At 32.7% G+C, this 26,749-nt stretch overlaps 1 protein-coding gene across 2 annotated transcripts in view; it reads left to right on the forward strand.

Moving 5' to 3' along the window:
- Nucleotides 1-24,327, forward strand: part of Sema3d (semaphorin 3D) — a 183,786-nt gene extending 159,459 nt beyond the window's left edge. For both annotated transcript variants that reach the window (XM_078040126.1, XM_078040127.1), the window contains 5 exons: nucleotides 1,921-1,962; nucleotides 4,744-4,901; nucleotides 7,371-7,435; nucleotides 12,778-12,917; nucleotides 20,041-24,327. In XM_078040126.1, coding sequence (XP_077896252.1) covers nucleotides 1,921-1,962; nucleotides 4,744-4,901; nucleotides 7,371-7,435; nucleotides 12,778-12,917; nucleotides 20,041-20,448 — 813 coding nt within the window. In that variant the 3' untranslated portion in view covers nucleotides 20,449-24,327. The remainder of the gene's footprint in view (nucleotides 1-1,920; nucleotides 1,963-4,743; nucleotides 4,902-7,370; nucleotides 7,436-12,777; nucleotides 12,918-20,040) is intronic.
- The last annotated feature ends 2,422 nt before the right edge of the window (nucleotides 24,328-26,749 follow it).

The following is a 26,749-nucleotide window of genomic DNA, read 5'->3' on the forward strand; positions in this document are numbered from 1 at the left end:
GCATACTCCTTGCTACAGGGCACTCTTTAATACATCATCACTTTTGCTGGAAAGTCTTTGAAATCAGTTTCCTTCTTTTTCTTTTCCCTAAGCATTGAAAAGAGTTTTATAAGAAACTAAGAATGGGCCTTACCTTCCTCTGTAGAATACCACTGATTGAGAGCTCCTGGGATTGCCTCTCATTACTGCATTCTCTAAGCATATAGTCAGACAAATTGCCACATTAAATGAAAGCCTGGGGTCTCTTTTACTATCCAGATGCTTTTCTACTTTATAAATTTCACGTTGCAATTTTTCCCCAATTGAATTTGAGAAAACTGGAAGAGAATATAAATCATATATCCCTGCTTTTCTGTAAGGAAAATTTTTAAAATATGTTACATGATAGTAAGTCTTCCTGTATGCCAAAGTCCTGACGCCCTCCCCAACCCTCATAGTTAGTAGATCTAGAAGAATTCTCCAGGTTATGTGAATGTCTTTGACTTTTAACAATGCAATTGAATTGTGACATTCTTTGTAGAGCCTCAATAAAGTTTAATTTAAAAGTATTTCCTGAAAATACCATTAGAAATAAAATTGTATTTCTTGGAAATGCTTTTTAAAAATATTCTGGATTTTTTTATAACATTTTTGTTCAAAAAAACTTCCTTAAAAACTGTTTCCCTGTAAACATCTATGACTTTAAAGGAGAGAAGAGCCCTCCACTGTGAGGGGCTCAAGTTAATTAACATGCTGGGTTCCACAGATCCTGTTTACATTGTGATGATAATAGTGGTCAAGAAGTTAACAAGAACAAGACCTGCTATCTGGCCTCTACCAAAACAAAATCTTGGGTGGTTCCTAAGGGAAAGGCTGATGTCAAATATAAGGGTGAACCCAGAGGCCTAAATAAAGTCCCTACAATACACAAGCATATCAGAACACATTTATTCACAGAACACAGTGGCTGTTAGACACTAGTCAAGAGGAATTCTTTGGCTTCACTGTGAAGATTAAACAATGCCATGGTTTGTTCTCTCTCTCTCTCTCTCTCTCTCTCTCTCTCTCTCTCTCTCTCTCTCTCTCCTCTCTCTCTCTCTCTCTCTCTTTTTATTCCCCCTCTTTTTAAAAAAGCATGTTTATTGAGGTATAATTTATGTTAAAAATATATATAATTAATATACATCATTTAATGACTTTGTCCACGTTGTATAATTCATTTTTAAAAAGTTATGAAACAAACTTTAACATTTTTATTTTATGAATTTTCTTAAATCTTTGACAACTGCTACTATTTGTCAACTAGTAAATACAGACAGGTAATAAATGAAATAAATAGAATATAGATAATAGGTAAACTATTTTTAATACTTTTTTTCATTTGATAGCTTTTATGTTCAAGTTTCTTATTCTACTTTGCATGCATACAACCATATTCTCTACATATAAAACAGGCTCTAGTTCATATCATGAAATTGTGTGCATTGACATCTCATAATGTTACATAAAGAATATGGCCATCTACAAGGAGTACTGTAGCTTTTCAAAACTCTGCTACTTGAATAAGTGTTTGAATCACTGATCTAAGTAAGAGCAGAAAGAGGTAATAAATAATTACGGAGATGTTCTTGTCAACACTAGTTTGAATTATATGGAAACGTTAAGATAAGCAGATTTAAAAGAAGTAGAAAACTTGTAACTGGGAACAATTTTCAGTGCAGAAGTCTTCTTCATAAATTTAGTTTGTTTTTCTTTAAGAAGATACTTTAAAATAACTACTTTCCTCATTTCTGTTAAGGTAGATTCACTACACATTGGAAAAAGATAGCAAACAGAATCCAGACTTTGACTTCAGTAATTTATATATATATAAAACAACATATTGACTAATATAAAATCATGTTATGGCTATCTTTATTGATGTTTACTTTCTATTTTCAGCACCCATCAATCATCTTGAGCATGGAGTTATCTTTAAAGCAGGTACTTTATTTTTGGTGTAAAAAATATTTTAAAAAGTAATAAGTTGCATGAATGAATGTTGATTTGAAGAATACATTGGAATAGGAAGTTAAACTACAGATAATTTAAAAGTTTCAGATTATTTGTTTCTCAAACTATTGATTTGAAACCCTTGTTCCAACCTTGCCTTGGAAGAATAGAGACAAAGTTCACTTATTGAACTATATTTTATATTCTACATTCTCCCCTTCCTTTGGGCTCTTAAAAATTGAGCTCAGTTTTCTGGTGTATTTCTGTCAAGTTCATAAGAAATATATGCAAAATGTTAGTTCTAACCATTAAAAAAGATTTTTAATTAGGGAGTGTAGGAGGTAGAATATGGACTGTAGTGGCAAATAGCCCAACAGTCAACTTTCATCACACTACTCAATATCTATCACTCAGATTCAATTTCCTCAACAGCAAAGTTGAGAAACCTTCTATGTTAGTTGTGAGTTTAAATAGGATGCTGTAGGCTAATGTTTTAAACAGAGTAGCACAATGTAAGTGTAGACTGAATAGTAGCTATATATAATAATGATAATAATATAATGTAATTTCATAGCCCCCTGGTATGATATTTGAAATCCCAATTCATTTACAATTCAGACTTGCATTACCATTTCTATATGTACCCTCAAGATTTAAGAAAATCATATGATAACATGCTCAACATTAAGATGTTGCTAAAATTGTCTTAGTATACTCTGCCTAGTATGGCCAAGCAATTATTAGGGCAAGATATAAATAGGTTTGTTCTTCAGATCTTTTCCATGAATTTGTTCATTCATTCAACCTTTATTTCTTGAAGGCCTACAAGTGTGCTATAAGAGTACAGAAATCAATAAGTGACATAACAAAACTTCCGGAAGTTCATTGTAGAAACAAAGATGCATGCTAAGATCACTGAGTAATAATGGAAAAATATACATAGAAGGTAGCCTGAAATGAGCCAGAATGGGCAAGGGAAGATATCAAATAGACATGTGACCTGAGCCATAAAGGATATTGTATTAACCAGAAAAAATAAGAAAGGTGATGGGATAAAGGAGAATACCCCAAATAGAAAGGGAGAACATTTGTAAAGATGTGAAAAATAAGAGCCCATAGTTAATTCTAGTAAGTTTATGTACAAGTAGAGCAAGGACATGTGTGTTCAAGGGGGAAGGAGGCTAGAAATGAATCTCAGTAAGCCAGGGTAAGATTAGGCACATGCTACATGCCCTCCCAAGATGGTTAACAATTTATCTTAAGGATGTGAAATCCATTAAAGATTTTAAGCAGGAGGGTGTCATGATAAGATTTTCTGTTTTAGAAGGATCAGTCTGGTGTGACAGTGTGAAAGATGGATTGGGTCCTATGATAGAAGTGGGAGTTGCTGGAAAAGAAGGCAGAAGTCAGCAGAATTAGTTAGGACACTTAAAAGTAATCCAGGAGAGAAATGATAAGGACCCATGCAAAGGCAGTGGTAGTGGAAAGGGAGAGGGAGAGGAGGAAGCAGATTAGAGGTTTCTATATGGGGGCATGGAAATGACCTGGTGACAGATGGTGTAAGAACGAAATCTCAAAGACAACTCCCAGGTTTCTGTCTTGCGTGCCTGGATGAGTGATGGTGTCTCGTGCAAAGGAAGGGCAGGTGGGTAGCTTTAGGGGAACTGCTATACTCTTGATTTGGCTGTTTTCAAGATACCTTTGAGTTTCCCATTAAAGAGGACATGAGAACAGAAAAGAAAGAAATTTGACATTTAGTTCAAAGGAAGGAATCCCAGAGGAGACAAATGTCTTAGGCAGAAATAAAGAGGAAGTATAGGATAAAGTGCTGAAGAGAGTTTTGAGGAAGGTATGGTCACTGGTCTCAAATACTGAAGAGAATTTAAGTAAAATTGATAGTAAAGCATGGCCGGTGCATTTAGTAACAAGAAAGGTTTAACTGAGAGCTTAATGAGCAGTAAATATGTAAGACACATTACTGATTGTGTGTGTTACTTATGTTAAGATCTATTTATAAGGGGTTTCCCCCTCTACTAAAAACCTGGAATGGTCCACTAGAGTTCACCATGAGTTCATTGACTGTATAGAGTCTGTGTGGAATTTCCCTCTCTCCCCTTCCACTACCACCACTGCAGACACTCTAATAAGTATACATGGTGAATGGTGCATCAATTTCAGGACTAATTTTCAAAAATATGAATTTATTTGCTTTTTTTTTCAGTATCTTACACTTTCATTTGTGATGTGGCATCTCTCAGCCTGCTTAGTACTTTCTTTATACTGATACTAAATAACTTAGTTGCTCTCAGAGATCAATACTTCATTAGCAAATGAAATAATTTAAAAATGGAATGAAGTTTTATTAATCTCTTCAGTCATCTCTCATGTAAGGAACCGTGACAGAGAAAGTCCATCAGTTTTGCCTATAGCATCTGTGCTTGATATAAACTACCAATTTCTACTATTGAGAATTTGACATCTTAATTCCTCAGTCTAGCAGCTGTTTCTTGAACTTCTTAAATTACTGCCAAGCTTACTCTAGCTTTATAGAACACTGTGCAATAGAATATCAGCATCTTCAAACCACAGTCCTACCACGGATAGAAGTAATTGCCTTGTTTTACTCTTCATTACATTTCTGCAAAAGTGTTTACAATGGTCAGGACACCCGGGGAAACAGATTTAGTGTTATTATGTGGTGTTCAAGAAGGGGAAGTTCATAAGACTCATCTGAAAGATGCTTATAATTCATTTGTTTTGCCTGATTTGCAGCAACAATTGTACATTGGTTCCCGGGATGCATTGGTTCAGCTCTCCTTGCACAGATGTGACACTTATGGGAAAGCCTGTGCAGACTGCTGTCTTGCCAGAGACCCCTACTGTGCCTGGGATGGAAATGCATGCTCTCGATATGCACCTACTTCAAAGAGGTAAGTTATTAGGAAGCTTCCCTTTCTATAAGATTAATATCTCATATAAATGCCTTGTCTTATAGTTTAAAGAGAACGATGGGGAAAACTTAGTTTCTGGAAGGAATATTAAAATTATAATATAGTTTCATAGTTTTACATAATACTGAACTATGAAGGAGGATACAATAGATGTTCTGGAATTCTAAAATGTGAAACTATTAAAAAAATCCAACACATTTTTTATATTCTTTTATTTATGTCAAACACCACTAAAAGTTCTTTTATTCACTACTTTCCTTTTTCTGTCTCTCCCACCTTATTTTTAAATTTGCACACACTCATACCTATTGTTTTGCAAATAATTTGCACATATTATTATAGCTCACAGTGCATCTAATAGCTTGGTAAATTTTTATTTTTATTCTAATAACCTTAATTTGGTCAATTTCTTTCATCATATGTACTTGAACTGCAAATTGTTTCCCTGCTGTGTGTAGTTCATTGTTTTATGTATTCTTAGAAATAATGCTATTTTGAGCCAAGAATAAAAATTTGTACTATTCATTCATGTGCAGAAAGACCACAAAGTTACAAGATATTCATTTCAGCACTGTTGACTTGCAAAATAACTGGGAAAACCCTGAATGCCTATTAATATGCCTGACATTATCTAAATATACTATTATAATTAGTTTTAGATGCAGACTAAATAACATTATTTGCTAAAGTATTGTTAAAAGTGCATTTCGTCTATGTAAAACAACAACACATTTTGGTATTATTTTGTTGTTATTTTTTAGGCTTTTTTTTTTTATGCACACACATGAATCTTATTACCACTTTTTTGCTTTGTTTAAATTTGCCTGATTGGTCAAATTCTAAACTCTAGGCAACACAGGTTGAATGTATATTACAATGGCAAATATTGCTTAAAGTTAAGACACATTTTATATTCTCTTCAATTCCTGAAATAAATGTCAGTGGGTAGACATGATTATTAAAAGTTAAAAGTGAGTAGTCACCAACATTTTGCTATAGTTTTTGGCAAAGGTTGTACTCATCACAGTGAGTCTTTGGGGAATTCTTTTCTGGAAGCTAAAAAACCAGAATGCTCATTAGCTGGCAGTAAAACTTCAGTTTGATTAATTGACCCTGTTCCTTAAGAAGCCAAGATTTAAAAACATTCTTGACCTTATGTACCTTATACTACCATAATTTTTTTCTTTTTATATTTCCCAAGACTGTGTCTCTGATCTTAAAGACATGCCACTGTGATGTTTTCCCTTACCTAGTATAATGTCTGTGAGAGTCTAAAGATGTATATGAGGGGTGAATCTTACAAGGTTGTCATTGACCAGTACTGCCCTTGAGGAACACCTTAGTTATCCAAGAAAGTTTGTTGTTACTTCTCTACAACAAAGACTGTGGGGAGTGGACCAGAGGGAGGAACAGAGGGAGGTTGATCAATGGGTACTAAGTTACACTCAGACAGGAGCAAGAAGTCCCTGTGGACTACTGCACAGTAGGATGAATATAGATAATAATAATGGACTTTACATTTCAAAATGCTAAAGGAAAGTATTTTGAATATTTTACCATAAAGAAGTGATAAATATTGCAGGAGATAGATACATTTAAATTGATCTAAACATTATACAACATATATATATATGTATATATATATATAGTTTTATACATATATGTGTGTGTGTGTGTCATGTGACACTCTATTAATTCTATAATCTTCATATAATCTTCATGTTTTGTTTCAGTTATATTAAAGTTTATTTAAAGGAAAAACAAATACCCAAAGCAAATTAAAATATATTGTAAGAGTTTAAGGCATACTTTAGATATAGCAATTTTTTTCTTTTTATATATGATGATTACTATTTTGTCTTAAGGAAAATATGTGACCTAATGCAAAAGCCATTGTGTATATATTATTAGTGACACTAGAAAAAAACATGTGAGCTACATGTTCCTACATAGAAATAACACATAACAATCCATGCCACATCAAACATGTACCTGTTTCAGACACCATCTTTCTATATAGTGAATCTATCCATGATAAAGTGCTTTGTATTAGTGTATACACTTCTACATACTAATTAAAACTCTTATATATTACTTTTCCCAGAACTGACAGAAAAGAGAGTGAGAATAGTTACCACATATTAAAAACATGGATTCTATTTATGTTCAACCCATTCTGTCCAATCATTTTTCAAGTCATAGAAAAAGAATAGTAGTTAAATAAAATTCAGATCATCCTAATGCAAAACACTATCTATTCTATTAAGCATTTACTATACTAGTAGTATCTAAATCAATGTTAGATTGACTGGAGTATTGAACTGCATTTTAAATTGAGCGGTAAAATAAGGATAGTTATGCATCTGCTGCTATTAGTGTTAAGTGTAGCCTTTCTATATTCTGATTATAATGCTTGGAGTTCTCATCACTCCAATCCTCTTTTCATAGGCGAGCTAGACGTCAGGATGTAAAGTATGGGGACCCAATCACCCAGTGCTGGGACATAGAAGAAAGTAAGTATTGGTTTAATATGCTTTTGCTCCCAATTAAAACGATAAGTCCAGGCTTTGTATATCTTTTTAATTACATGACTCCAAACAACTATTATATTAAGATCTCATTTTGTGTAGTGCTTATATTCTGGAAAAGGAACAGGAGATTTTATAAATCAACCCCTGTCTACAAGCCTAAGTGAATAATCTTTTGTTATATCATGATTTGTTTCATATGTCTTTTAAAATTCCTATACTTTAGCTTTTGTTTCTTTTCTTACTCTCTTATCCGTCCTTGTAAAGTTTGAAAACTGCTTTTTAGAGATAAAGCAGGATATAGCCCAAAACATTTGGACATATAGAGTAAACTCAAAAGAAACCTCTCACGAAAGTGTGTCAAAGTATAGGCACTTATTAGAAAGACGTTTTAGGTAGCCTATACTTTATTTGTACTCAGCTATTAATAAATATATTCATGATTGTTCTGAATATACTAGGAGACAAGGAATGCCTAAAAGGGCTTAGGATTCCTTGGGGAAATATGATGATCAAGGCTCAATGGGAATTTAGCAAAAAAAAAAAAAAAAAAAAAAAAAAACAAGCTATCACCGAGGCTGAATGGTTCAGAAACACAAAAATCGAAGATCTTGAAAGAATGAGTAGGAAAGAAGCAGGATGGGGAGTAGAGAGGAAGTCTGGTGAGTGAGTCTAAAAACAGAGGGACCTCTAAAAGTAGATATCCCATAGTTTTACTCTACCTTCAGGTAGAACACAGAAGCATGCACACCCGCAAATGCACACATGCAACTAGTGGGAAAAAAAAAAAAAATTTCCTTTATCACATTGTTACTAATCATCCCACCAGTGATGAAAATAACCCAATTTTCATATTTTATAACTGGGAACCCAGCAATGTTTTCTTGTTTTAAAAGCAAGGCAGTCATTTTTAACTCAGAATTCTGAAAAATAAGTTCAGGACTAGCACAGTGTAGTCTCATTCTAACAATGTAAGAGACTCACTGTCATGTCCAGTGTTGTGTTTAGTAATCACTACTGTGTGCCTTCCATATGCACATCAGAGACTGTGGTAGGTGTGGAGGACATACAAATGAGCAAGAAGGAAGCAATGTATGTATTCATAGAATTTATATTTAGGTGCATTAGGGAAGAAAGCAAACAATAAATATAAACAGACAATAAAAATAAAAACAGGTAAAAATGCTGTGTTATTTGATGATAAATGTTATAAATAAAACAACATAAAGCACACAGTTTTCCCCTAAGGCTCATAGTTATTGTCTCTACCTTGCCATATTGCATTCTTGCTATAACCCATAGTGCCCAGTTTTTTGCATTTATTATTGTCACTTTGCTCAATCCATTCTTGTTAAAGTCACCAGCAGTTTCCTTCTTGCCAAATTCAATGGCAAATTTTTAATTCTCATATTTATTTAACATCTAACTCCCTCTTCCTTGAAACACTTTCTCCCCTTAACTTCCTTGTAGTGGTATGCTGTAGCCTTATGAAACCTGTTGCTTATTACTTTGTTGTTTTGTGAGCTGGTTTTAAACCACTGGTAGCTGCAGTCAGCTACAGTGGGGGTATTTACACTAGAAAAATAAAAAAAAACACTATCAAGCCTTTCTCTTTTCAGAGAGGAGGTATACTTGCACACTTAAGCTTTTATGGTACTACATCCTGGTTTATCTGTTACCTTGCAGACTGCACCTTCTGTGTACTCTCAACCTTTCTTTTCATTTGCAACAAGTTTTCCAGTGACCCAAACCACTTTTTCAATCTCCATCTGTTCTTTCCCCTAATATCATCACTTTAGTACTATCAGAAGCTATTTGACTCCTAAAATCATAGTCCAGTTTAAGCTCGTCCCTGATGGCAGTCTGGAATGCTTGCATGCCTACTTAATAGATCCTTCTGAATGCATAGTTAACATCTCCAACATATATCTAAGAATTCTTGCTATCTTCTCCAAAGCTGTATTTCTGCACTTTCCTATATTAATAAATAGCATTTCCATTCATCCAGCTGCTTAGGTCAAAAAAGCAGCTCAGAGTCACATCTTTATTCTTTTCTTTCTTTCATATCCTACCACCGACTTCTCAATAAGTCCTTTTCCTCATCTTCACTGATACCTCGATTCCTCTTCTATAGCCTCTTTTCTGGTCTCCTGTTTCCATGCTTGCTCTGCTTCAGTCTACATCTTACTCTGTAACCAGAGTAGTCTTTTCAAAACTTCAGTCAGATCACATCATTACCTTACTAACAATGTTTCATTAGCTTCTTAGAACAAGTAGTACAAATCCACAGTCTTTACCATGGCATGTGAGAAACTGTTTCACCTGGTCCCAACACCTTCTTGACCCTCTCTCATATACTGTTGCATGGTCCCCTCACCGGCTTTCTCTTTTTCAAGAGCACCAATCTGTTTCCTGCCTCAGAGCTGTTTGTATTTGTTGTCCCCTGTGTTTCCCCTCAGAAGTTCACATAGCTCCACTTTCATATCATGCAATTTTATGCCTCAATGTTAATCCCTCAGAGACCTTTCCTGATCTTGCCATCAGAAATACTTTTCTTCTTTCTACTTACTATTGTCTAATCTACTTTTTCTTTTTCTTTTCTTTCTTTTTCTTCTTTTCTTGTAGCAGATAATAACACATACTATATCCTTTCTTCATTTACGTGGTTATTTTGTCTGTGTCACTAGAATATATGTTTCTTAAGGTCAGAGATTTCGCCTGCCATATTTACCCAGGCACTTAAAATAATCCTAGTATGTTGGACACCTAAGACTGTTTGTATAATGGATGGGTAAAGGAAAGCCTACTCAGATGGGTAGCATTTGAAGCATGCTTTAAAGACAAAACTAAATTTTACAAAGTAATAGTAATTAAAACCAGATAAAGCCTGGAATGGTGGTACCTGCCTGTGATCCCAGGATACTAGAGCCTAAGGCAGGAGGATCATAAGTTCAAGGCCAGTCTTGGCATTTTACTGAAACTTTGTCTCAAAATTAAAAATAAAATAAAATTTTAAAAGGGTCTAGGCATGTAGTTCAATGTTAAAGCACAAGTGGATTCAATTCCAGTACTAGAAACATAACAAAAACAGAAAGACCTCATATAGGTTGGGTTACATTTGTGGCAGTCTCATGTTATTCCATGAAATTTATGTTTACTTTCCAAGTGATGAGCCATTTCATATTTCTCAGAAAAGTTTTTTAATTAAATTAATTATCTCCTTATGGATAATTGATTAGACTAGGAGGAGCTAGAGGCTGAGAGTCAATTTTGGAAGTTAAATAATTTCTTTGAGAATACTTACAACTAAAGCAATTACAGTCTTAATGTAGAGAAAAGGGCAAATTTAGACACTAACTTGTAGAAAAGAAGAAAGGAGATGATTTGAGTCTAAACCACCATAAATGCTTGTAGTACTTACTAGGTAATCATCTCTCGAATAATTGACAAATAGATATATTCTTTGTTCCTTCTTTTTCTTTTTTTTAATTAACTAATTGCTAAATGTTATGATATAGTGTGATTACTAATGATGTAGATTAGCTATGTTTGACAATGGAAACCAGACCGAATCTTGTACCTCAATGCCATATATTTAATATAAAGAAATATTCCAGCCACTTACTATGAAAAACAATTTTTGACATCAATGTGGAAATTGAAATGCCCCATTCCAAATTATATTACACTTAATAAGGAAGATAGTGCATTTTAAAATACTATTCTATATGACTATATTACATCATAGTAGGATTTTCATATTTATATATATAATTACATACACACACACATATATATGCATTTAAATATACATATACTATTTGAAACTTAAAAATGGGAACTTTAAAAATGAAAAATGAGACAAGCATTATAGGAACAACAATAAATTTATTTTCAGTCAAACAAATGTTTTGGTGACTATATTATAGGTATGTATTTTTCTGATTTGAAAAAAAAGATTTCAGACTATTTGTTTACTATTTTAGCTTTTCTGTATATTTTACTAATTTTTCCTTTACTGAATTGACAAGTTCTTTGCTTGAGTCAGTCTGAGTTTCTTCTGATTGCTTGCCTCATAACCTGACAGTCAACATGCGGTACTCTCTGTTTGTTGACAAATTCCCTTTCTCAGGATCTGTTATTATTAAGTGGTCCATGTCTTTCTCTCCCATCGATGGCATTTGTGATCTTCTGTGCATTAGGATTTTATTAACTGTGAAAATTGCAGATATAATCTGTTGAAATGCTGGAGACAGTTGATGAGTTAGAAATTTTAAATAGAATCCAAGCATTGTAAAGGTTAGATAAGGTTAATTCAAAAGTTGTTAATGTACTTGACTTAATCATTATAGGTAAAATACAAATATATTCAAAAGAAGTTTCTTAGAAACAAGTCATGGGATGGATGTGCATGCATGCCATTGCTGAGAATTCTGTGTGCTTTTCTTTAGGATTACCATTGGTCCCTCAAACCATAGTCCTTGGTTAATGTCTAACTTGCTAAAGTAGGACCATTTGTAGAATGGAGATATTTAAATGTGTGATGAAAAAAATGTCTGTTTGGGCCAAGCTGAGCAGCCATCATTTTTTATTTGATTTAAGCTACAGATCTTCAATTTCACAAGGGACACAGACTTTGGCTATTCTGGATGAAATGTATTTCAGATGGTGCAGTTGATTTACAAAAATAAGTTGTCTGAGATGCTGCTTCTTAGCATCCCATTAACTATCTCATAGCAAATGCATGTCAGGCTAAAGAATCTCTGAAAAAAATATGGTAGAAAATGCAAATAAGGCCCAGATTGTGAGTCTTAGATTATGTGCAGTATTCTAATCACAGAATTTCATCAAATATCACTGTACTAATTTTTCTGACATCAAAATTTCCAAATGTTATCTGGTCATCTCTGTGGACCCATTCAATTAGAATTTCTCTTAAAAGTACAGTAAATAGCAGAAGTAACCACATAATTAGTTATATTTTATATAAAAATGTTAGAACATTAAAACGTGCTAAAGATTATATTTAGAGAAAAAGTATATTTAGAATTAAATCTTGTGAATTGTTTTTAAAAAACCAACCAAAACTGCAAATTGTTAATATAGTGATGAAATAGTAAAAATTAAAATACAAATGTAAAGTTTTAAAAAATCAATCTATTGGATAATATTTGACTTGAAGGTAATAATATTATAGGATGAATTTCCTTTCTGTTTAATAATGTGCATGATTCTTTCCTGATGGCATCTGTTCTGAATCATTCTGTTTTCCCTTTACTTTTACAATCAGGTCAAGGTTAATCTTTTATTCCATGTTTGTTTTCTAGGCATTAGTCATGAAACTGCTGATGAAAAAGTGATTTTTGGCATTGAATTGAATTCAACCTTTCTGGAATGTATACCTAAATCCCAACAAGCATCTATTAAGTGGTATATCCAGCGGACAGGAGATGAACAACGAGAGGAGGTGAGTTATCATCATCAGAGAATGCTAACCTTCAGGGAAATAGTATAAAGTTTAAATTGAGTTTTGGCTATGAGATATATTCAACTTTTAGTGCCATATGATCTCTAATCGCTATTTGATAAAGGAGAAAATAACAGTTCGTGCTAACACCAAAGGGTGACAATAGCTTTGAGAATCAGGCAATTTAATGCATTATTAAATTGGGCAATTTAATATAAATACACTAGTCAAATTTAATACAAATACACTAGTCAAATATATTTAAAAGTAGAGTTAATTTTTAAAATAAATTTATATTAATTTTAAAAATTATTATTTCATAAAGATTTTGACAACTCCACGAATAAGGCAATCTTCTTTCTCTCTGTAGTAGCATATTAAATTTTATTAAAAAATTTTATTAAAAATGTGAATGTGTAACCTATGTGATTCTGCAATCTGTATTTGGGGTAAAAATGGGAGTTCATAACTCACTTGAAACTATTGTTCGAAGTATGATATGTCAAGAGCTTTGTAATGTTGTGAACAACCAATAAAAAAAAATCACATTGTATTCAATTTAGATTACAAAATGAATTTTATGACAAATTTGTATGAAAATACAAATATCTATTTTTATCATATGATAAAATTTATTGGATAAGTATTTGGACATATACCTTCTCACTTTCATGTATTAAAATTAAATCAACAGAGGGAAATGTAATATGGCTACTCTAATTTTTGCCATTCTTTCTGCTAATTTTCCTAATATATAAATGTGATTGAAATATTTCATGGGGATTTTGTAACATGGATAGGTTTTGTGTATTATGGAACTTAATATTATTATTTGAGTAACTTAGGAAATCATGAACTGATGTTATTTGATTGACATATAACAATGGTTAATTGGCAGAATTGTTTGTTATTGTTGATTATTACTACAGTGGCAGAAAGAAAGCAGTGATGCTCAGACCAGAATTCTAGAACTCTCAATTTTAAAATGAGGCTGCTGAAATGAATAATAGATTGAGTGCAGGATTCTGGATAGATGTCTTGATTTGCAACATGAACCTGATGTGTTGATATTATTGAGCCTCTGAGACCAGAATTTTCCTAATGGAACAAAATAACTTTAAAAATTACTGTGAAAAGCAAACAAGATAACACATATGACAAAGTAGAATTTCAAAGCAGAGTTCTTATAAGTATACAATAATATCACATATACTATCTATGAATAACAATATGTGGGATAAGAAATAATACTGATCACATGCTTAGAAAATTATGACCCTCCCACTGGTTTGACTGCCTAGGATTTCTGAGCAGGTTGTCACTTTCTCAACCTCTTTGTTAAATTTACTATCATTAAGAATAGTAAATGTAAGTAATCAAACATTAGTAGAGGACAGTAGATCTCAATCTCAGGCAATTTTGCTCTGAGAAGACTGATGTTTGGCAGGTTCCTGGGACATTTTTGGTCATTGAAACTAAGTGGGTGGGTGGTAAGTGGGTGCTTCTGGTATCTAGTTTGTAGAGGTCAGAGATAATACACAGAACTTCAATGCACAATTACCCGCAAGAAAGAATTATCTGACATCAAACGTCAATGCTGCTGAGATTTAAAAACTTTGGAGTAGCAAGGTCAAATTTTGTAATAAGAAATTGATTTAATGATATAATTCTTCTGTTACATAAAAACAAGTATCTTTACCTAAGATCTACAAGGATAATTTTTCTATCAAAATGTTGATTCTATGTACTTAATACCATACCAAGGGAATAACTCCATTCTTTATTATGTCACAGTTATCCAATAAAACTCAATTGTTCATCATTACTGACATTCATAAATTATAAGATTATGCAGAACCATATTTACACTAAACATGTATCTTAAAAATTCTCATTTTTACCTATATATTGGAACATAATCTGATATAGAATTTAATTATTTAATTTCAAAATAGAAGGTTTTTTACTTTTTATCCAAGAAATATTGGAAGAATGTTATCTGTATTTTTAACATGCAGATTGCTTGTAGTTACATTGAAATATTTTAATATTAAGTTTAATAAGCCAGTAATTTTAATTTTATAGCTCATAAATTTGATGATTTTCTTTTGATTAAAAATAACTATTCAATCAGTGATTTTTTTTTCCTCCATAGCAAATGTAATCTGTTGTGTATCTTCCAAATGCAGATAACTACATTTGTCTGTGCTTGTTTGCATTCACATCTTTCATTTTCCTGAAAATGCTATGCATTACTTTAATGTACCTTTTAACAGTATACCATATAGTCATGATGGTACCATGCTCCATGAATTTCAATGGAGCAGAAATAGAGTATTTATTGAATCTTACTTAAAAGTATTTAGCTGTAATGTTTGGACTGTTTTTGTCTGTCTTTGTAAATGGCCAGTTTCACATAGTCCAGGATATGCAATTCTGCTTCCTGAGCTAGGAAAAGGGCAACATTCAGACTGCATGAAGCACTTTTCCCAGCAGGATACCTTCTGTTCCTTACCCATAAGGTCACAGTTTGGAATCTTTCCTAAACTCAAAAAAGCCTGAGGGACAGACCATGATCTCCTGTGGTACAGAGGCTGTCACCAGGTTATTCTCTGCCAGGAGGAGAACATTTCCTTACTGAGTTGTGTCACAGTTGGGTGCTGTTGGGGAGGTCATGAGTCAGTTATCTGCTGACTTTCTTATAAAGCTGTTCTTGAAATTGATGATGTTTATGCTATAACTAAGCAAGTTAATAGGCAGTCCCCAAGCTTCTGTTGAACTTTGGGGATGTTAATGAATAAAGGAGGCAATACTTCATGCCATTTACCATACTGCATTTTCTCTGTGGATTTTCCCATTTTTCAAACGTCTTCAAATATTTTCATTTCTCTGTTCCCAGGCCTTTATTTTATTTTTGTTCTTTTATCATAAAAGCTATGTAAATGGCTTTAAAATTGCATAACACATGAAGAACTAGGATGCCACTAAGTGTAGATAAACAGAGTAATATTTTAGTGTCTGTTTCACTACAGTGCTCATCATTGTGCTGGAAGCATTTTCCATTATCACTCTGACCCATGGTCATAAGTAACCAAACTTTTTAAAAATACTTCATGTTTTCTCTAAGAAAAAAAAATGAGCTTCTCTCTGTCCAATTTTTTTCTTGTACTTTTCTATTTTCTTAGGGCACATTCCTAGGAGGAAAAGAAATCAGTTGAAGACATTGGTTATCTTTATGTTTTTTGGTAAACAACCACATTTTGCTAATTTCCCATTGAAATCACCATATTAGTGCATACTCTGAACTGAAGCAAAATTGTGTTCCAATTTAAGAAAATTTTTACCAGTTTGATATAAAGAAACATATTATGTACTATCTATTAGTGTATATGAACACACCATTGTTTCTTAGCTGTTGGTTTGAGTGGCATTTGATGAATTGCTTTGCCTATCATTTGCTAGTTTTTATTGATAGATAATTTCAAATGCTTTCATCAAGTCCTTTATATATTATAGATATTAATAACAATGATGTACATATTATAAATAACTTATTTTGATATAATCTTGATGTTTTATGTTCCTAACAATTCCTGACTTTTCTATAAAATTTTTTATCTGTTATAGGCAAATCTAATAATTTAGTAGCTGTATAATTTCTCAGTCATGACTCTTTGAGACCCTTGTCACAATGAGAGGCATATATATATACACACATATATATATACATATATATATATTCCTAGTTATTTATGATTTTATTTCTACATCTATACTTCATATTATATTAAATTATAATGAATTATTCATTTAGTGTAAGTGTACTCTGAGACTTAAAATATGTATGCATATTATTCCATTCCAGTACCTTTTCCTTTTCCCATATGAAATTAGAAAACTTTCATTGCTTTATTTTAAATAGAGATAAATTTTTTTGCAACATTTTAATAAACAAAAATTTGTTTTTTCACACCAGGATCCTTCTACCTTATTTAATCCTAACATGTCTCTAGTAATATTTTCTGCATTTTAGAGAAAGGACATATTCTTGAGGCCCTAGTCTCCTCCAAGACATGTGCAATGGTTTAAGTATGAAAGAACTGACAGGTGAATTATCTGTAAAGGAATTACCATTAGGCACTATTATTAGAAAAAAAGGCCCTGACCTTTGTCTGCTGCTTAGTACCTAAATGTCCTTTGTCCTTTTCCTGTTTCTCTTCTTCCATTAAATGAATTACCCTTCACTGAAGATCTACATTTAATAATGCCAAATATATAATACTTGTTCTCATAAGGCAAATGGGTAGTCAATCCCAGTTCAAGCATGGTTTTGATTTGTAAGGTAGAACAGTTTCTGCATATCACTTCTAGAGTGAAGAGAATTCCATGAGCTTAAATCAGTGACCAAAGATTACATTATCTCTGTAGAGGAGCTGCATTTCTAAACGGACTGTGCTGACATTTCACTGTGGAGTCGCAGGCTGCATAATGCATCCTATTCCAGCACAGAATGAAAGCTTTACAGAGAGCAAGAATGTAAAGTAGGCAAATGTTAATCAATTTCCTAACTCTGGTCACAGTTTTTGCCTCTAAAATGTGAAAATCCTGGGAAAGATATCACTTCAAAATGTTTTATTAAAATTCCTTTTCATTAAAGCCATATTTTGGAAATTTTTAGAAAGGAAACAAAAATTGATTAAATGATCTAATAGGCAGCAGGTAAGTATATAAAATTCAAAATCGGCTAAGGCAAGTTTTCCATCTACAGATCAAAAAACAAAGAACAACTTAAGCATTCCATGGACGAAAGAAAATGTGAAGGATCATGACCAAGTAAAGAAAAGCCAGGTGTTTATGAAATTTTGAATCCTGTGGGGAACAAAGTTAGAGTGGAAAGGGGGAAAGGGAACTAGATCTTATGATAAAACAACATAAACAGGATACAAAAAGAGAATAGCAGAAGTAATGATGAAGTGTTGCACAATATGTGTGAAGTCAAAGTAATAATTTCTTCCTGTCAGAGGATTAAAGAGAACAATAAATGAGTACTGAGTCAAAGCTGTGACAATCTCCAAAAGCCACATTAAATGCAGTTTAAATATTAGCGAGAATATAGGTTGTATAAAGGTAATCTAACAATGAACTGGAACTGAAGTCACCCACTTTGTCATGTTAGTAGCCTTAGTCCGTTTTCTATTAAGGGAATTACAGAAATAAAAGCTTCAGAATATTACCTCTCAAACAACATGGCAGTAGTCTATAATGTTGCTAATAATACTTCACACTTTCACCTTCAAAGAGCTTTGCTTTTAATCCCCTAAATACACCATATGCTACACACCAATTTGATAGATGGGAGGCCAATAGGGAAGATAAGTGAATCATCATAGGAAGCAGAGCCAGTGGAGACCAGAATTCAATGTATAGAGCCAGTATTTTGAGATTTAAAATTTATTTAAATTTTTAAAAATAATTCTTACAATGAAATTATTTAAATAGAACAAGTGTATGTAGTGTGTTCAATTGCATTTCTCTTTGTTATTGGCCCTTTAGAGCCTTACAAATACAAATTCACATCTATTTTAGGCAGGGATTCCTATGGTATAGGAAAATGTAAATGGATTCAGTAGTTTGTATTACTGTAGCATTTAAAAAGGTCTGGGCCTTCACAATAAATCCATTAGGAAAAGAAAACTATATATCCAACACACTAATTGCACAAAGTAAGGGAAACAAACAGACAAAACCTTGATGGTGTGGTTTCAGTGCAGAGTAAAGACAGGCCGGAGACCATTCAGCCTCATTAACCAGGGATCTGAGCTGTGACCTGCCTTTGGCCTCAAATGGTACCCCGCCAGCTGCACTCCACTGGCACAGAGGGTGGTTTGCCATATTCTTGTTAGTTAACTGGGCTAGTAGCCAGAAATGTTTCTTTTCTTTTTCTCATATTTCCAGATTTAGAGGGATTTTTTCCCTACATATTTTTCACATAAAGATGCAAAGTATAGTCCACCCACTGTGAATAAATTTAATTTAACAATCTTTATGCTTCCTTGATTTTCATCAAGTAAAAGTCTACAATACAGGGGCAGATGTGTAAACTGGGAAATAGTCCAGGTTTCTTTGTTGTTCTTCTTCTTCCACTTCATGCCTAGCCATTCAACAATACGCCAAGTTGAACAGGGAACTTGTGCTGGTAAACATGCCTCTACTTTTACTGAAGATAGTTCACTATTCACACCAGTCTGTGGGCCAGGCAAGCTTCGTGTTTGAATTGTCTTTCAGCAAAACTGCTACAAAGGATGAAGGGCATCACATTTCAGGGGAGGTTCTTTTTGTTCATGGTGCTTTCTCACACTTGAAATCACATTACCATGTTAGTGAATACCGAGGTAGGGCACATATTTCTACAAATGACATAGTCTAAAGTATCACATATCTACACAGTATCAAAATTTGGTCCATAGTAAAAAGGGAAATTCAGCTTTGAATGTTGCTAACTTTCTGACTAAGGGCCTGCTGACTTACAGCTCCCACATCCAAAAGCTGGATGCAAGCCTTTCTACTTGACTTTTAACAGGTCACCACTTACAGCTTTCATATGCTATTCAGGTCATTTATTTGGTGATATCCAGAAAACAGAGTAAATTTCTTTTGGAGTGTTTGTTCTCTTCTACATTATAGGTAGAAGCATGCACTAAAGTTTCTTTTGTACAAAATGATTGTTAATGTCACATTCTTCCTCTGAAATTGGCATGACAATTTTTTATCTTAGTACACCAATTGCTATCTGAAATCTCTGCAAAGGTCAGTTTTACTTCAGTGCTGTTTGAACTTCTTCATTCCCATCTGTGTATTGAGAGGAAAACTCACTGGGTTCCAAAGGTTCAGTTAGTCTGTGTAAGATACCAATGTAAAAAATTCAGGATATAGTTTGGAGGCTACTACTTTGTTTGCATTTTTTTCACCCTCTTCAGCTCTGGCTGATGATGTTATGCTTGATGACAGAGACACCGGGAATATAATTTTTAGATTCATCCAAGTAAAACTATGTAGCCTGTTTTCATTTGCTCATAGCCCTCTCTGTTTTTAATTTATTACCTGCATTTTTCCAATTCTGTAGTTGAAACCCGATGAAAGGATCATCAAAACGGAATATGGGCTACTGATTCGAAGTTTGCAAAAGAAGGACTCTGGGATGTATTACTGCAAAGCGCAAGAGCACACTTTCATCCACACCATCGTGAAACTGACTCTGAATGTCATTGAGAATGAACAGATGGAAAATACCCAGAGGGCAGAGCATGAGGAGGGGCAGGTCAAGGATCTATTGGCTGAGTCACGGTTGAGATACAAAGACTACATCCAAATCCTTAGCAGCCCGAACTTCAGCCTCGACCAGTACTGCGAACAGATGTGGCACAGGGAGAAGCGGAGGCAGCGAAACAAGGGAGGCCCAAAGTGGAAGCACATGCAGGAAATGAAGAAGAAACGAAATCGGAGGCATCATCGAGAACTGGATGATTCTTAGAGCTGTGGCTACGTCGTTTTCTAATTTTTCTTAATTTAAAAAAGAATTGTTTACCTGCAAAAACACTGTCTTCTGTTTTGTACATCCTTCCTACTAACTCATAAATGCTTTCTATGGAGTTTTGGTAAAACACAAGAACAAGCAATCTATATTCAATAAGACTATATGTGGCGAATATGGAATAATATAAGGGCAAATCATTCATCTGAACAAGTCTTCCAAGAACTAAGCTTGTATCTGCAAAGTGCAAGAAGTATCCCGAAAATAGGAGTTTTACATTTGCAAATGTTTTATTTTGAATTTTTGAATCCATTATGTCTTGTAAATAATTGAGCTAAGCATGCATCAAATTCGATATTGTATTGAGGTGCTGTATTTCCTTGCATGTCCATTAAGCATGGAGTTTGCCATGCAGTTGTGCTATGTTCTTATGAAAAGATAAATCATTCCACTGCTAGACCTGGTTATCTTGTGGAGGGAACTGAAAGGGAAGGCACAAATTAAAACAGCTCACATTATTAACAGGAACTTTCCCAGTGAGCCATTCGCTCTTGCAGTGTGGTGTGGGAATTTGGAGAGGTGCACTATTTCTTTCAGGCCACAAGGGTTGCATTTAGTGTACTGCAACATTGATTTACTGAGGGGCATTAATACACTTCCCAGGATTCCTTATGATTTGTAAGGAGAAATAAGTTCACAGACAGAAATTGGTTCTTAGTTGTGTATTTCTAGAATATATGCTAAGCTCTACAGGGATAGGATGCTTAATACATATTTTAATAAGATATGGGGAATATTTTAATAAAATAAGGGAAACATCACCATGTATACTACACCCTACTGGGAAGACAGGCAGATGGGATTTGTTAGGAGACAGAAGGAAAGATAGCCATAAATCCTGGCTTTGGGGAAAAACTCGTATCCTCACAAAAAGGAAGAATAATCACAAAGTGGACAAAATGCAACAGAGCTCCTTTCACTGGGAGCATAAATAGCTGCCAATTTGTAATTTATCTGTTAAAAAAGTCTGGATTATAACAAACTTCTAGCAAAAGTCTGAGGAAAAGTCAAATTTCTAAAGGATCATGGGAAGGATGATCATATTTTATTTATAACCAATGGTATTTCAGTATGTGTTTCTTCTCTTTTTTCAAAGTATTTATCATACTCTGTATATTATATTCATACATTTTCTTTATTCTCTCCTGAATATTGGATTATTGGATTATATTTGAGTGACTAGCAAAGAACAATATATAATACATTAAGAGAGAATTAAGTAAAAGACCATGGTGGGAGTGGGGATATGTATTTGCTAAATAACAAAATTTTGACAACGGAAAGGGTTAAATTAACTCTTTGACACATTTTTTTTTCGCACAACCTTCTTGAATTTCTAGGTGATACTTTGTAATTCAAGTAGCATTGTTTTAGTAATTTAACAATAAATAAGCCTACCACATGTAAAGAAAATAAACTCACAGCATTAACATAAACACCTTTCATATTTTGTTATCCTGTTCAAGTGTTTCTAATTTGACTTTCCTTCTGAATACGTATGGTGGTTTTCCTGTCTGTTTAGGCAGGACTCACCTTTCCTTCTTACAACACACAACCCTTAGCCTTCTTCTGTTTTGCCTTTTCACGCCCTTTATAGTGTGAAATGAAAAATTAGTCACTTCCTCACATGGAAGGCAGCTTTTCAGAAACCTAAATAACAGACGTTGCTCGTTTCTCATGCATTCTACATGTCTTGAAAGAAAAGTCTGTGAGAACTAGAGTGATGAGAGGGCCACTTGTTTCCCAGCCTGTGACTGTCTCTGTGTTCAGAACATTATCTGTGTCTTGCGGGTTTTTTTTTTTTTTTTTATGTGCATTGCTTACCTATCTCAAAGTAGTCACACTGATACATGATGTTGAGTGCCCTCTTTTGATCTTATACTCATGAATATTTGTAAATGTTGCTATAAGAAAAAAATTAAGGAACAGTTTTAATAGAAGTGAACCAGAATGAATTATTCTGAAAAAGTAATCCATAAAAATAGCTGTGCGCAGGGTTAGACTGCTAACTGAATATCATACGTGAATGTTTGTAACTATCAATTTTCTGGGATAAGAATGTCCCAGGAACTCATAGCAGGCTCAAAGTAAGTGAGAACATGCTTTATTTTTAAGATTTCAATATTTGTGCATCAGAAAGTAATATGAAAATATGGAAGATTCTGGAAAAATTATCTGAAGCTCAAATGTAACTAGTTAGGATTGACTTGTAAAAATAGATTTTATTTTCATTCAAATATGAATGTCCAAGTAGTTTTTAAGTCTTAGTGAGCAGATAACATTTTAGAAAGCTATTTTATGCTTTCTATCTATAATTCTGACTGCCTTGGATACAGAATTATTAATTCAGGATGATTGCATAAAATATATTTGAAAAATTATTAGTAAAATAAAATTTTATAAACAAAACATGGGAACAAAGATTTATGTGTATTTTTAAACACAGGCTATTGAAACGACATTTAATTTTTGAACCTCTTAATCATAAGTCCAAATCACTTAGAGAAACAGTGTGAATATATTAACTTTACAAACACAGTATGTACCTCTTTACCACTAAAGATTTTACCAAATTTGGCTTGAAATAATAAAAAAGAAAATTATTGTTAATACTTTCAAATTTTCTAAGAAATCAGCTCTCTCTGGACAGAATCTTAAAATGGCTACTTATGCTTGATTTCATATTTTTCTCCCTTACCTTCAATACACTTGTCTTTGAATTCCTTCTGTGGGTTTTTTTTTTATTTTTTGCCTGTACTTTATTCTAACTATTTATACTGCTAAGTGCAATCCTGCCTGTCTGCATTCATTTACAATTTGTTGGGAATTTTCAGAATTTGTTTAGAAATCATAACACTATATTCATATAACTGTATGAACATTTCAAAACTAACCAAATTCAAACCAACCAAATTACTTAAGAAAAGCAAATAGTCATAGAAAAAAATTTACTAATTTGCAAAAGCCACAACTGTAGAAGTGTAATTCACAATTTTATCATTTTGTTGTTTAAAATAATGCTCATTAACAATATTCTGGCTACAAAATGGTCTTATTTTAAAATTTTCTTTGGTTTTATTTTTGGCTCTTCTTATACATTTTTTATTCCTGCTGACTCAATTAAAATATAAATTAAGAGTCAGGGTCTGTTTTTTCAAATTATCAAAAATGAATTTTTAAGAACAACTTGGTGTCATTCAGATTTCTACCAAATAATAAAAATTAAACAAGATCATTTATTAAACACTAATTTTCTTTTGCTTAAACATGAGATATATTTTATATCTATCATTAAGACAAATGGAATCAAAACTGAAATACCCTCTTAGAATGTCACCTTTGTCTTAAATAATAAGATTTAATTGATTCACCTTATTGGGAATAGATAGTTTAAAGAAAAAAATAAGTGAAATGTTTTTATAAAAAGGTATATTTTTCTCAGAGTAAATGATAAAAATACTTAAGTAATTCAGCTTACATGTGAGGTTAAAAGAAATAAAAATCTATAATTTCCAGTTTCTATACATTAAAAGTGCACATGACTTATACCTCTCATTTAAGCATTTGTAGTATACAGTATTTATAAAAAGTTTGAGATAATTTTTTTTTAAGAAAGGGCAAATATATGTCAAAGGCCATTGTTAATCATGTAATTTAATCCTGGTTTTGTGAGTGTTTAGCAATCAATTTTGAACTTATTATTTTGCTATTTTAAAAGAAATGTAGTCTTGTACTATAAAATAATTGAAAATTGTTAAATGTATATTTTGGTTGTATTATAATAAAACAAACATTAGTGTTTTATGATCATAAACAGTATTGGTTTGTGTGCAAATTTGTTTTTTTTAACTGAAAATATGTCAAATAAATTTTATGCATAGCATTGAATGAAATAATATATCAAGGAAAATAAGTCCTGAAAATTTTAAATAGATATTTTTCCACTATAAATATGCAATGATTTCATTTATGAAAGAAAAGAATAAACATCTCTCCCACTTTGATACAATTACATGGGTAAGCTTTATTGTGATTAATTAAATTTTGATTTACTGTGAAGAACAGTATCACCACAGGTCACCACTTCTTTTAAGGTTTCCAATTGTTATCCAATAAGTGAAATTTTAAAATACTCATCTATTATCTGCTTTTAGGGTATATATTTTGCTCATATTTTTGCTTAACAAAGACATTTCTTGAATTACTTTCATAGAAAATTATATGTCCAATTTGTTATACACATGAATGACACTTGATATCTACAAACAGATATATTATAATGTTCCCACAAATGTGGTACTTAAAGAGCATATAGACACACTGTACTAAGAAACATCCAGTTTTCTAATTAATCAGACAAACTTCAAACATGACTTTAGAGTAATGTAGTCTTTAAAAGTACAAATAATTTTATAAAAGTTACTTGATTTAATCTGTTTAGGCTATTATACTAAAATATCATAAACTGAGTAGCTGGTAAATATACAACATAAATTTATTTTTTATAGATGTGAAGTCAGAAAAGTCCTTTATAAGGGTACTTATCCCATTCATCAGGGCTTTTGTCCTCCTGCTTAATTAGCTCACAGAGGGCCCCTCTCTTCCTAATACCATAAATTTGGGCATTAGAATATCAATACATGAATGGGAATGGGACACAAGACATTTAGATGATAGCAGCATACTTAGGTCTCAGATCAGGTCTAAACTATAATTGTAAGTAAAATATAGACAAGTTTGATAATTGAGAAAACTTGAGTTACATTTGTTTGAAAACAGAAAGAGATAAGTTAATCTTAAGATAGAACAATGGAGAATGTGACTTTTAAATTGAGATTGAAAAGCAGCTATTACTTGCTGCCTGCACTACATGGCTTTATTAATAAAGAAAATTCTTGCCCTGAAAAAGGAAGTTGCAAATAAAGTACCACTGTCAATTGTTTCTGAAGTTCATATACTTCTACTTTGCATATACATTGTTAAAAAAAACACATTTCAGAGAATGATTTGGCAGTATTCCATGAAGTTAAAAATTCAAATATCCCAAGAAGCGCTCCCACCCTATTTTGTCATTGTTGTTATTTTGTTTTTTTGCAGTTCTGGGAGGTTGAACTCAGGAGCACTCTACAACTAAACTATGTCCCCAGCCCTTACTATTTTTTAATTTTGAGACAAGGTCTCACTAAACTGTCCAGGCCTCAAATTTATGGTCCTTCTGCCTCAACCTCCCGAGTCACTGGGATTACAGGCATAAACCACCACAGTCAGCCTTGCACAAGTTGTATGCACTGTAGAGAAACTTCTCCACTTGCACAACGGAGGACATTTTCAGAAATGTATATTGCAAGATTCATTCTAATAGAAAAGAGAGAACAACCTATATGTTCAAGAAAAGGAGAATGCATAAGTTAAAATCAAGTAACTAAATGGATAAAAAAGTTTAAATGAGAAGAAAAAGAACTGCCTTTATCAATATAGAAAAGTTTCAATAACATAACTTAAAAGAAAAAAAAATCAAAGAGTGTAGGAATGCAAACAGAGTTTTCCTAGATGTATCATGTTTAAAGAAGCAAATACTATTACTTATGGATATATATATATATATATATATATATTCATATGTAAGAAGTAAAAATACAAAAATATTTCTGGAGAACTTAAGCATTAAATCCCAAATAGATTTTCCTCTAATAAACAAAGGAGAGGATGAGGACATAGGGAGCTCCAGTTGTTTCAGTAATTTTGTATTTCTTTAATGAATATATAAGCAATAGAGAAAATACGTTAAAATTTGACAAAGTTGCATATTAATATACTGATCTCAACACAATTCTGTGTCCTTTAAGTCATTCATAATAAAAAAAAAAGCTTAAGGATCTACAGTTCAATAAAAGAACAACTTCCTCCATGGTAAATTCTAAAGAGCAAGAGGGAGAAACAAAGAGACAAAAAGAGGAAAGAATAATATAGAGAAATGTTCAATATTCAGCCATTATGTAGTAGATACAGTCCTCCTATTCTAGTTACTCTTAAAATACAGACTTTTTCTCAGCATTCTGATTATTTTAAAACTGTTTCAGTTAGGACCTTATTTGGTCTCAAGGATTCAGACCCAAGAATTATGTCTAATCTTCAAATACCCACATACTGTTATGGACAGGACTAATGCATCTAGGATATGGAACTATGTGCTTAACATGCCAAAAGGTTTAACAGAACTGAGTTGGCCATTTTTTGATTT

This window comes from Ictidomys tridecemlineatus, chromosome 2 (genome assembly GCF_052094955.1).
Source record: "Ictidomys tridecemlineatus isolate mIctTri1 chromosome 2, mIctTri1.hap1, whole genome shotgun sequence".
Classification (NCBI taxonomy): Eukaryota; Metazoa; Chordata; class Mammalia; order Rodentia; family Sciuridae; genus Ictidomys; species Ictidomys tridecemlineatus.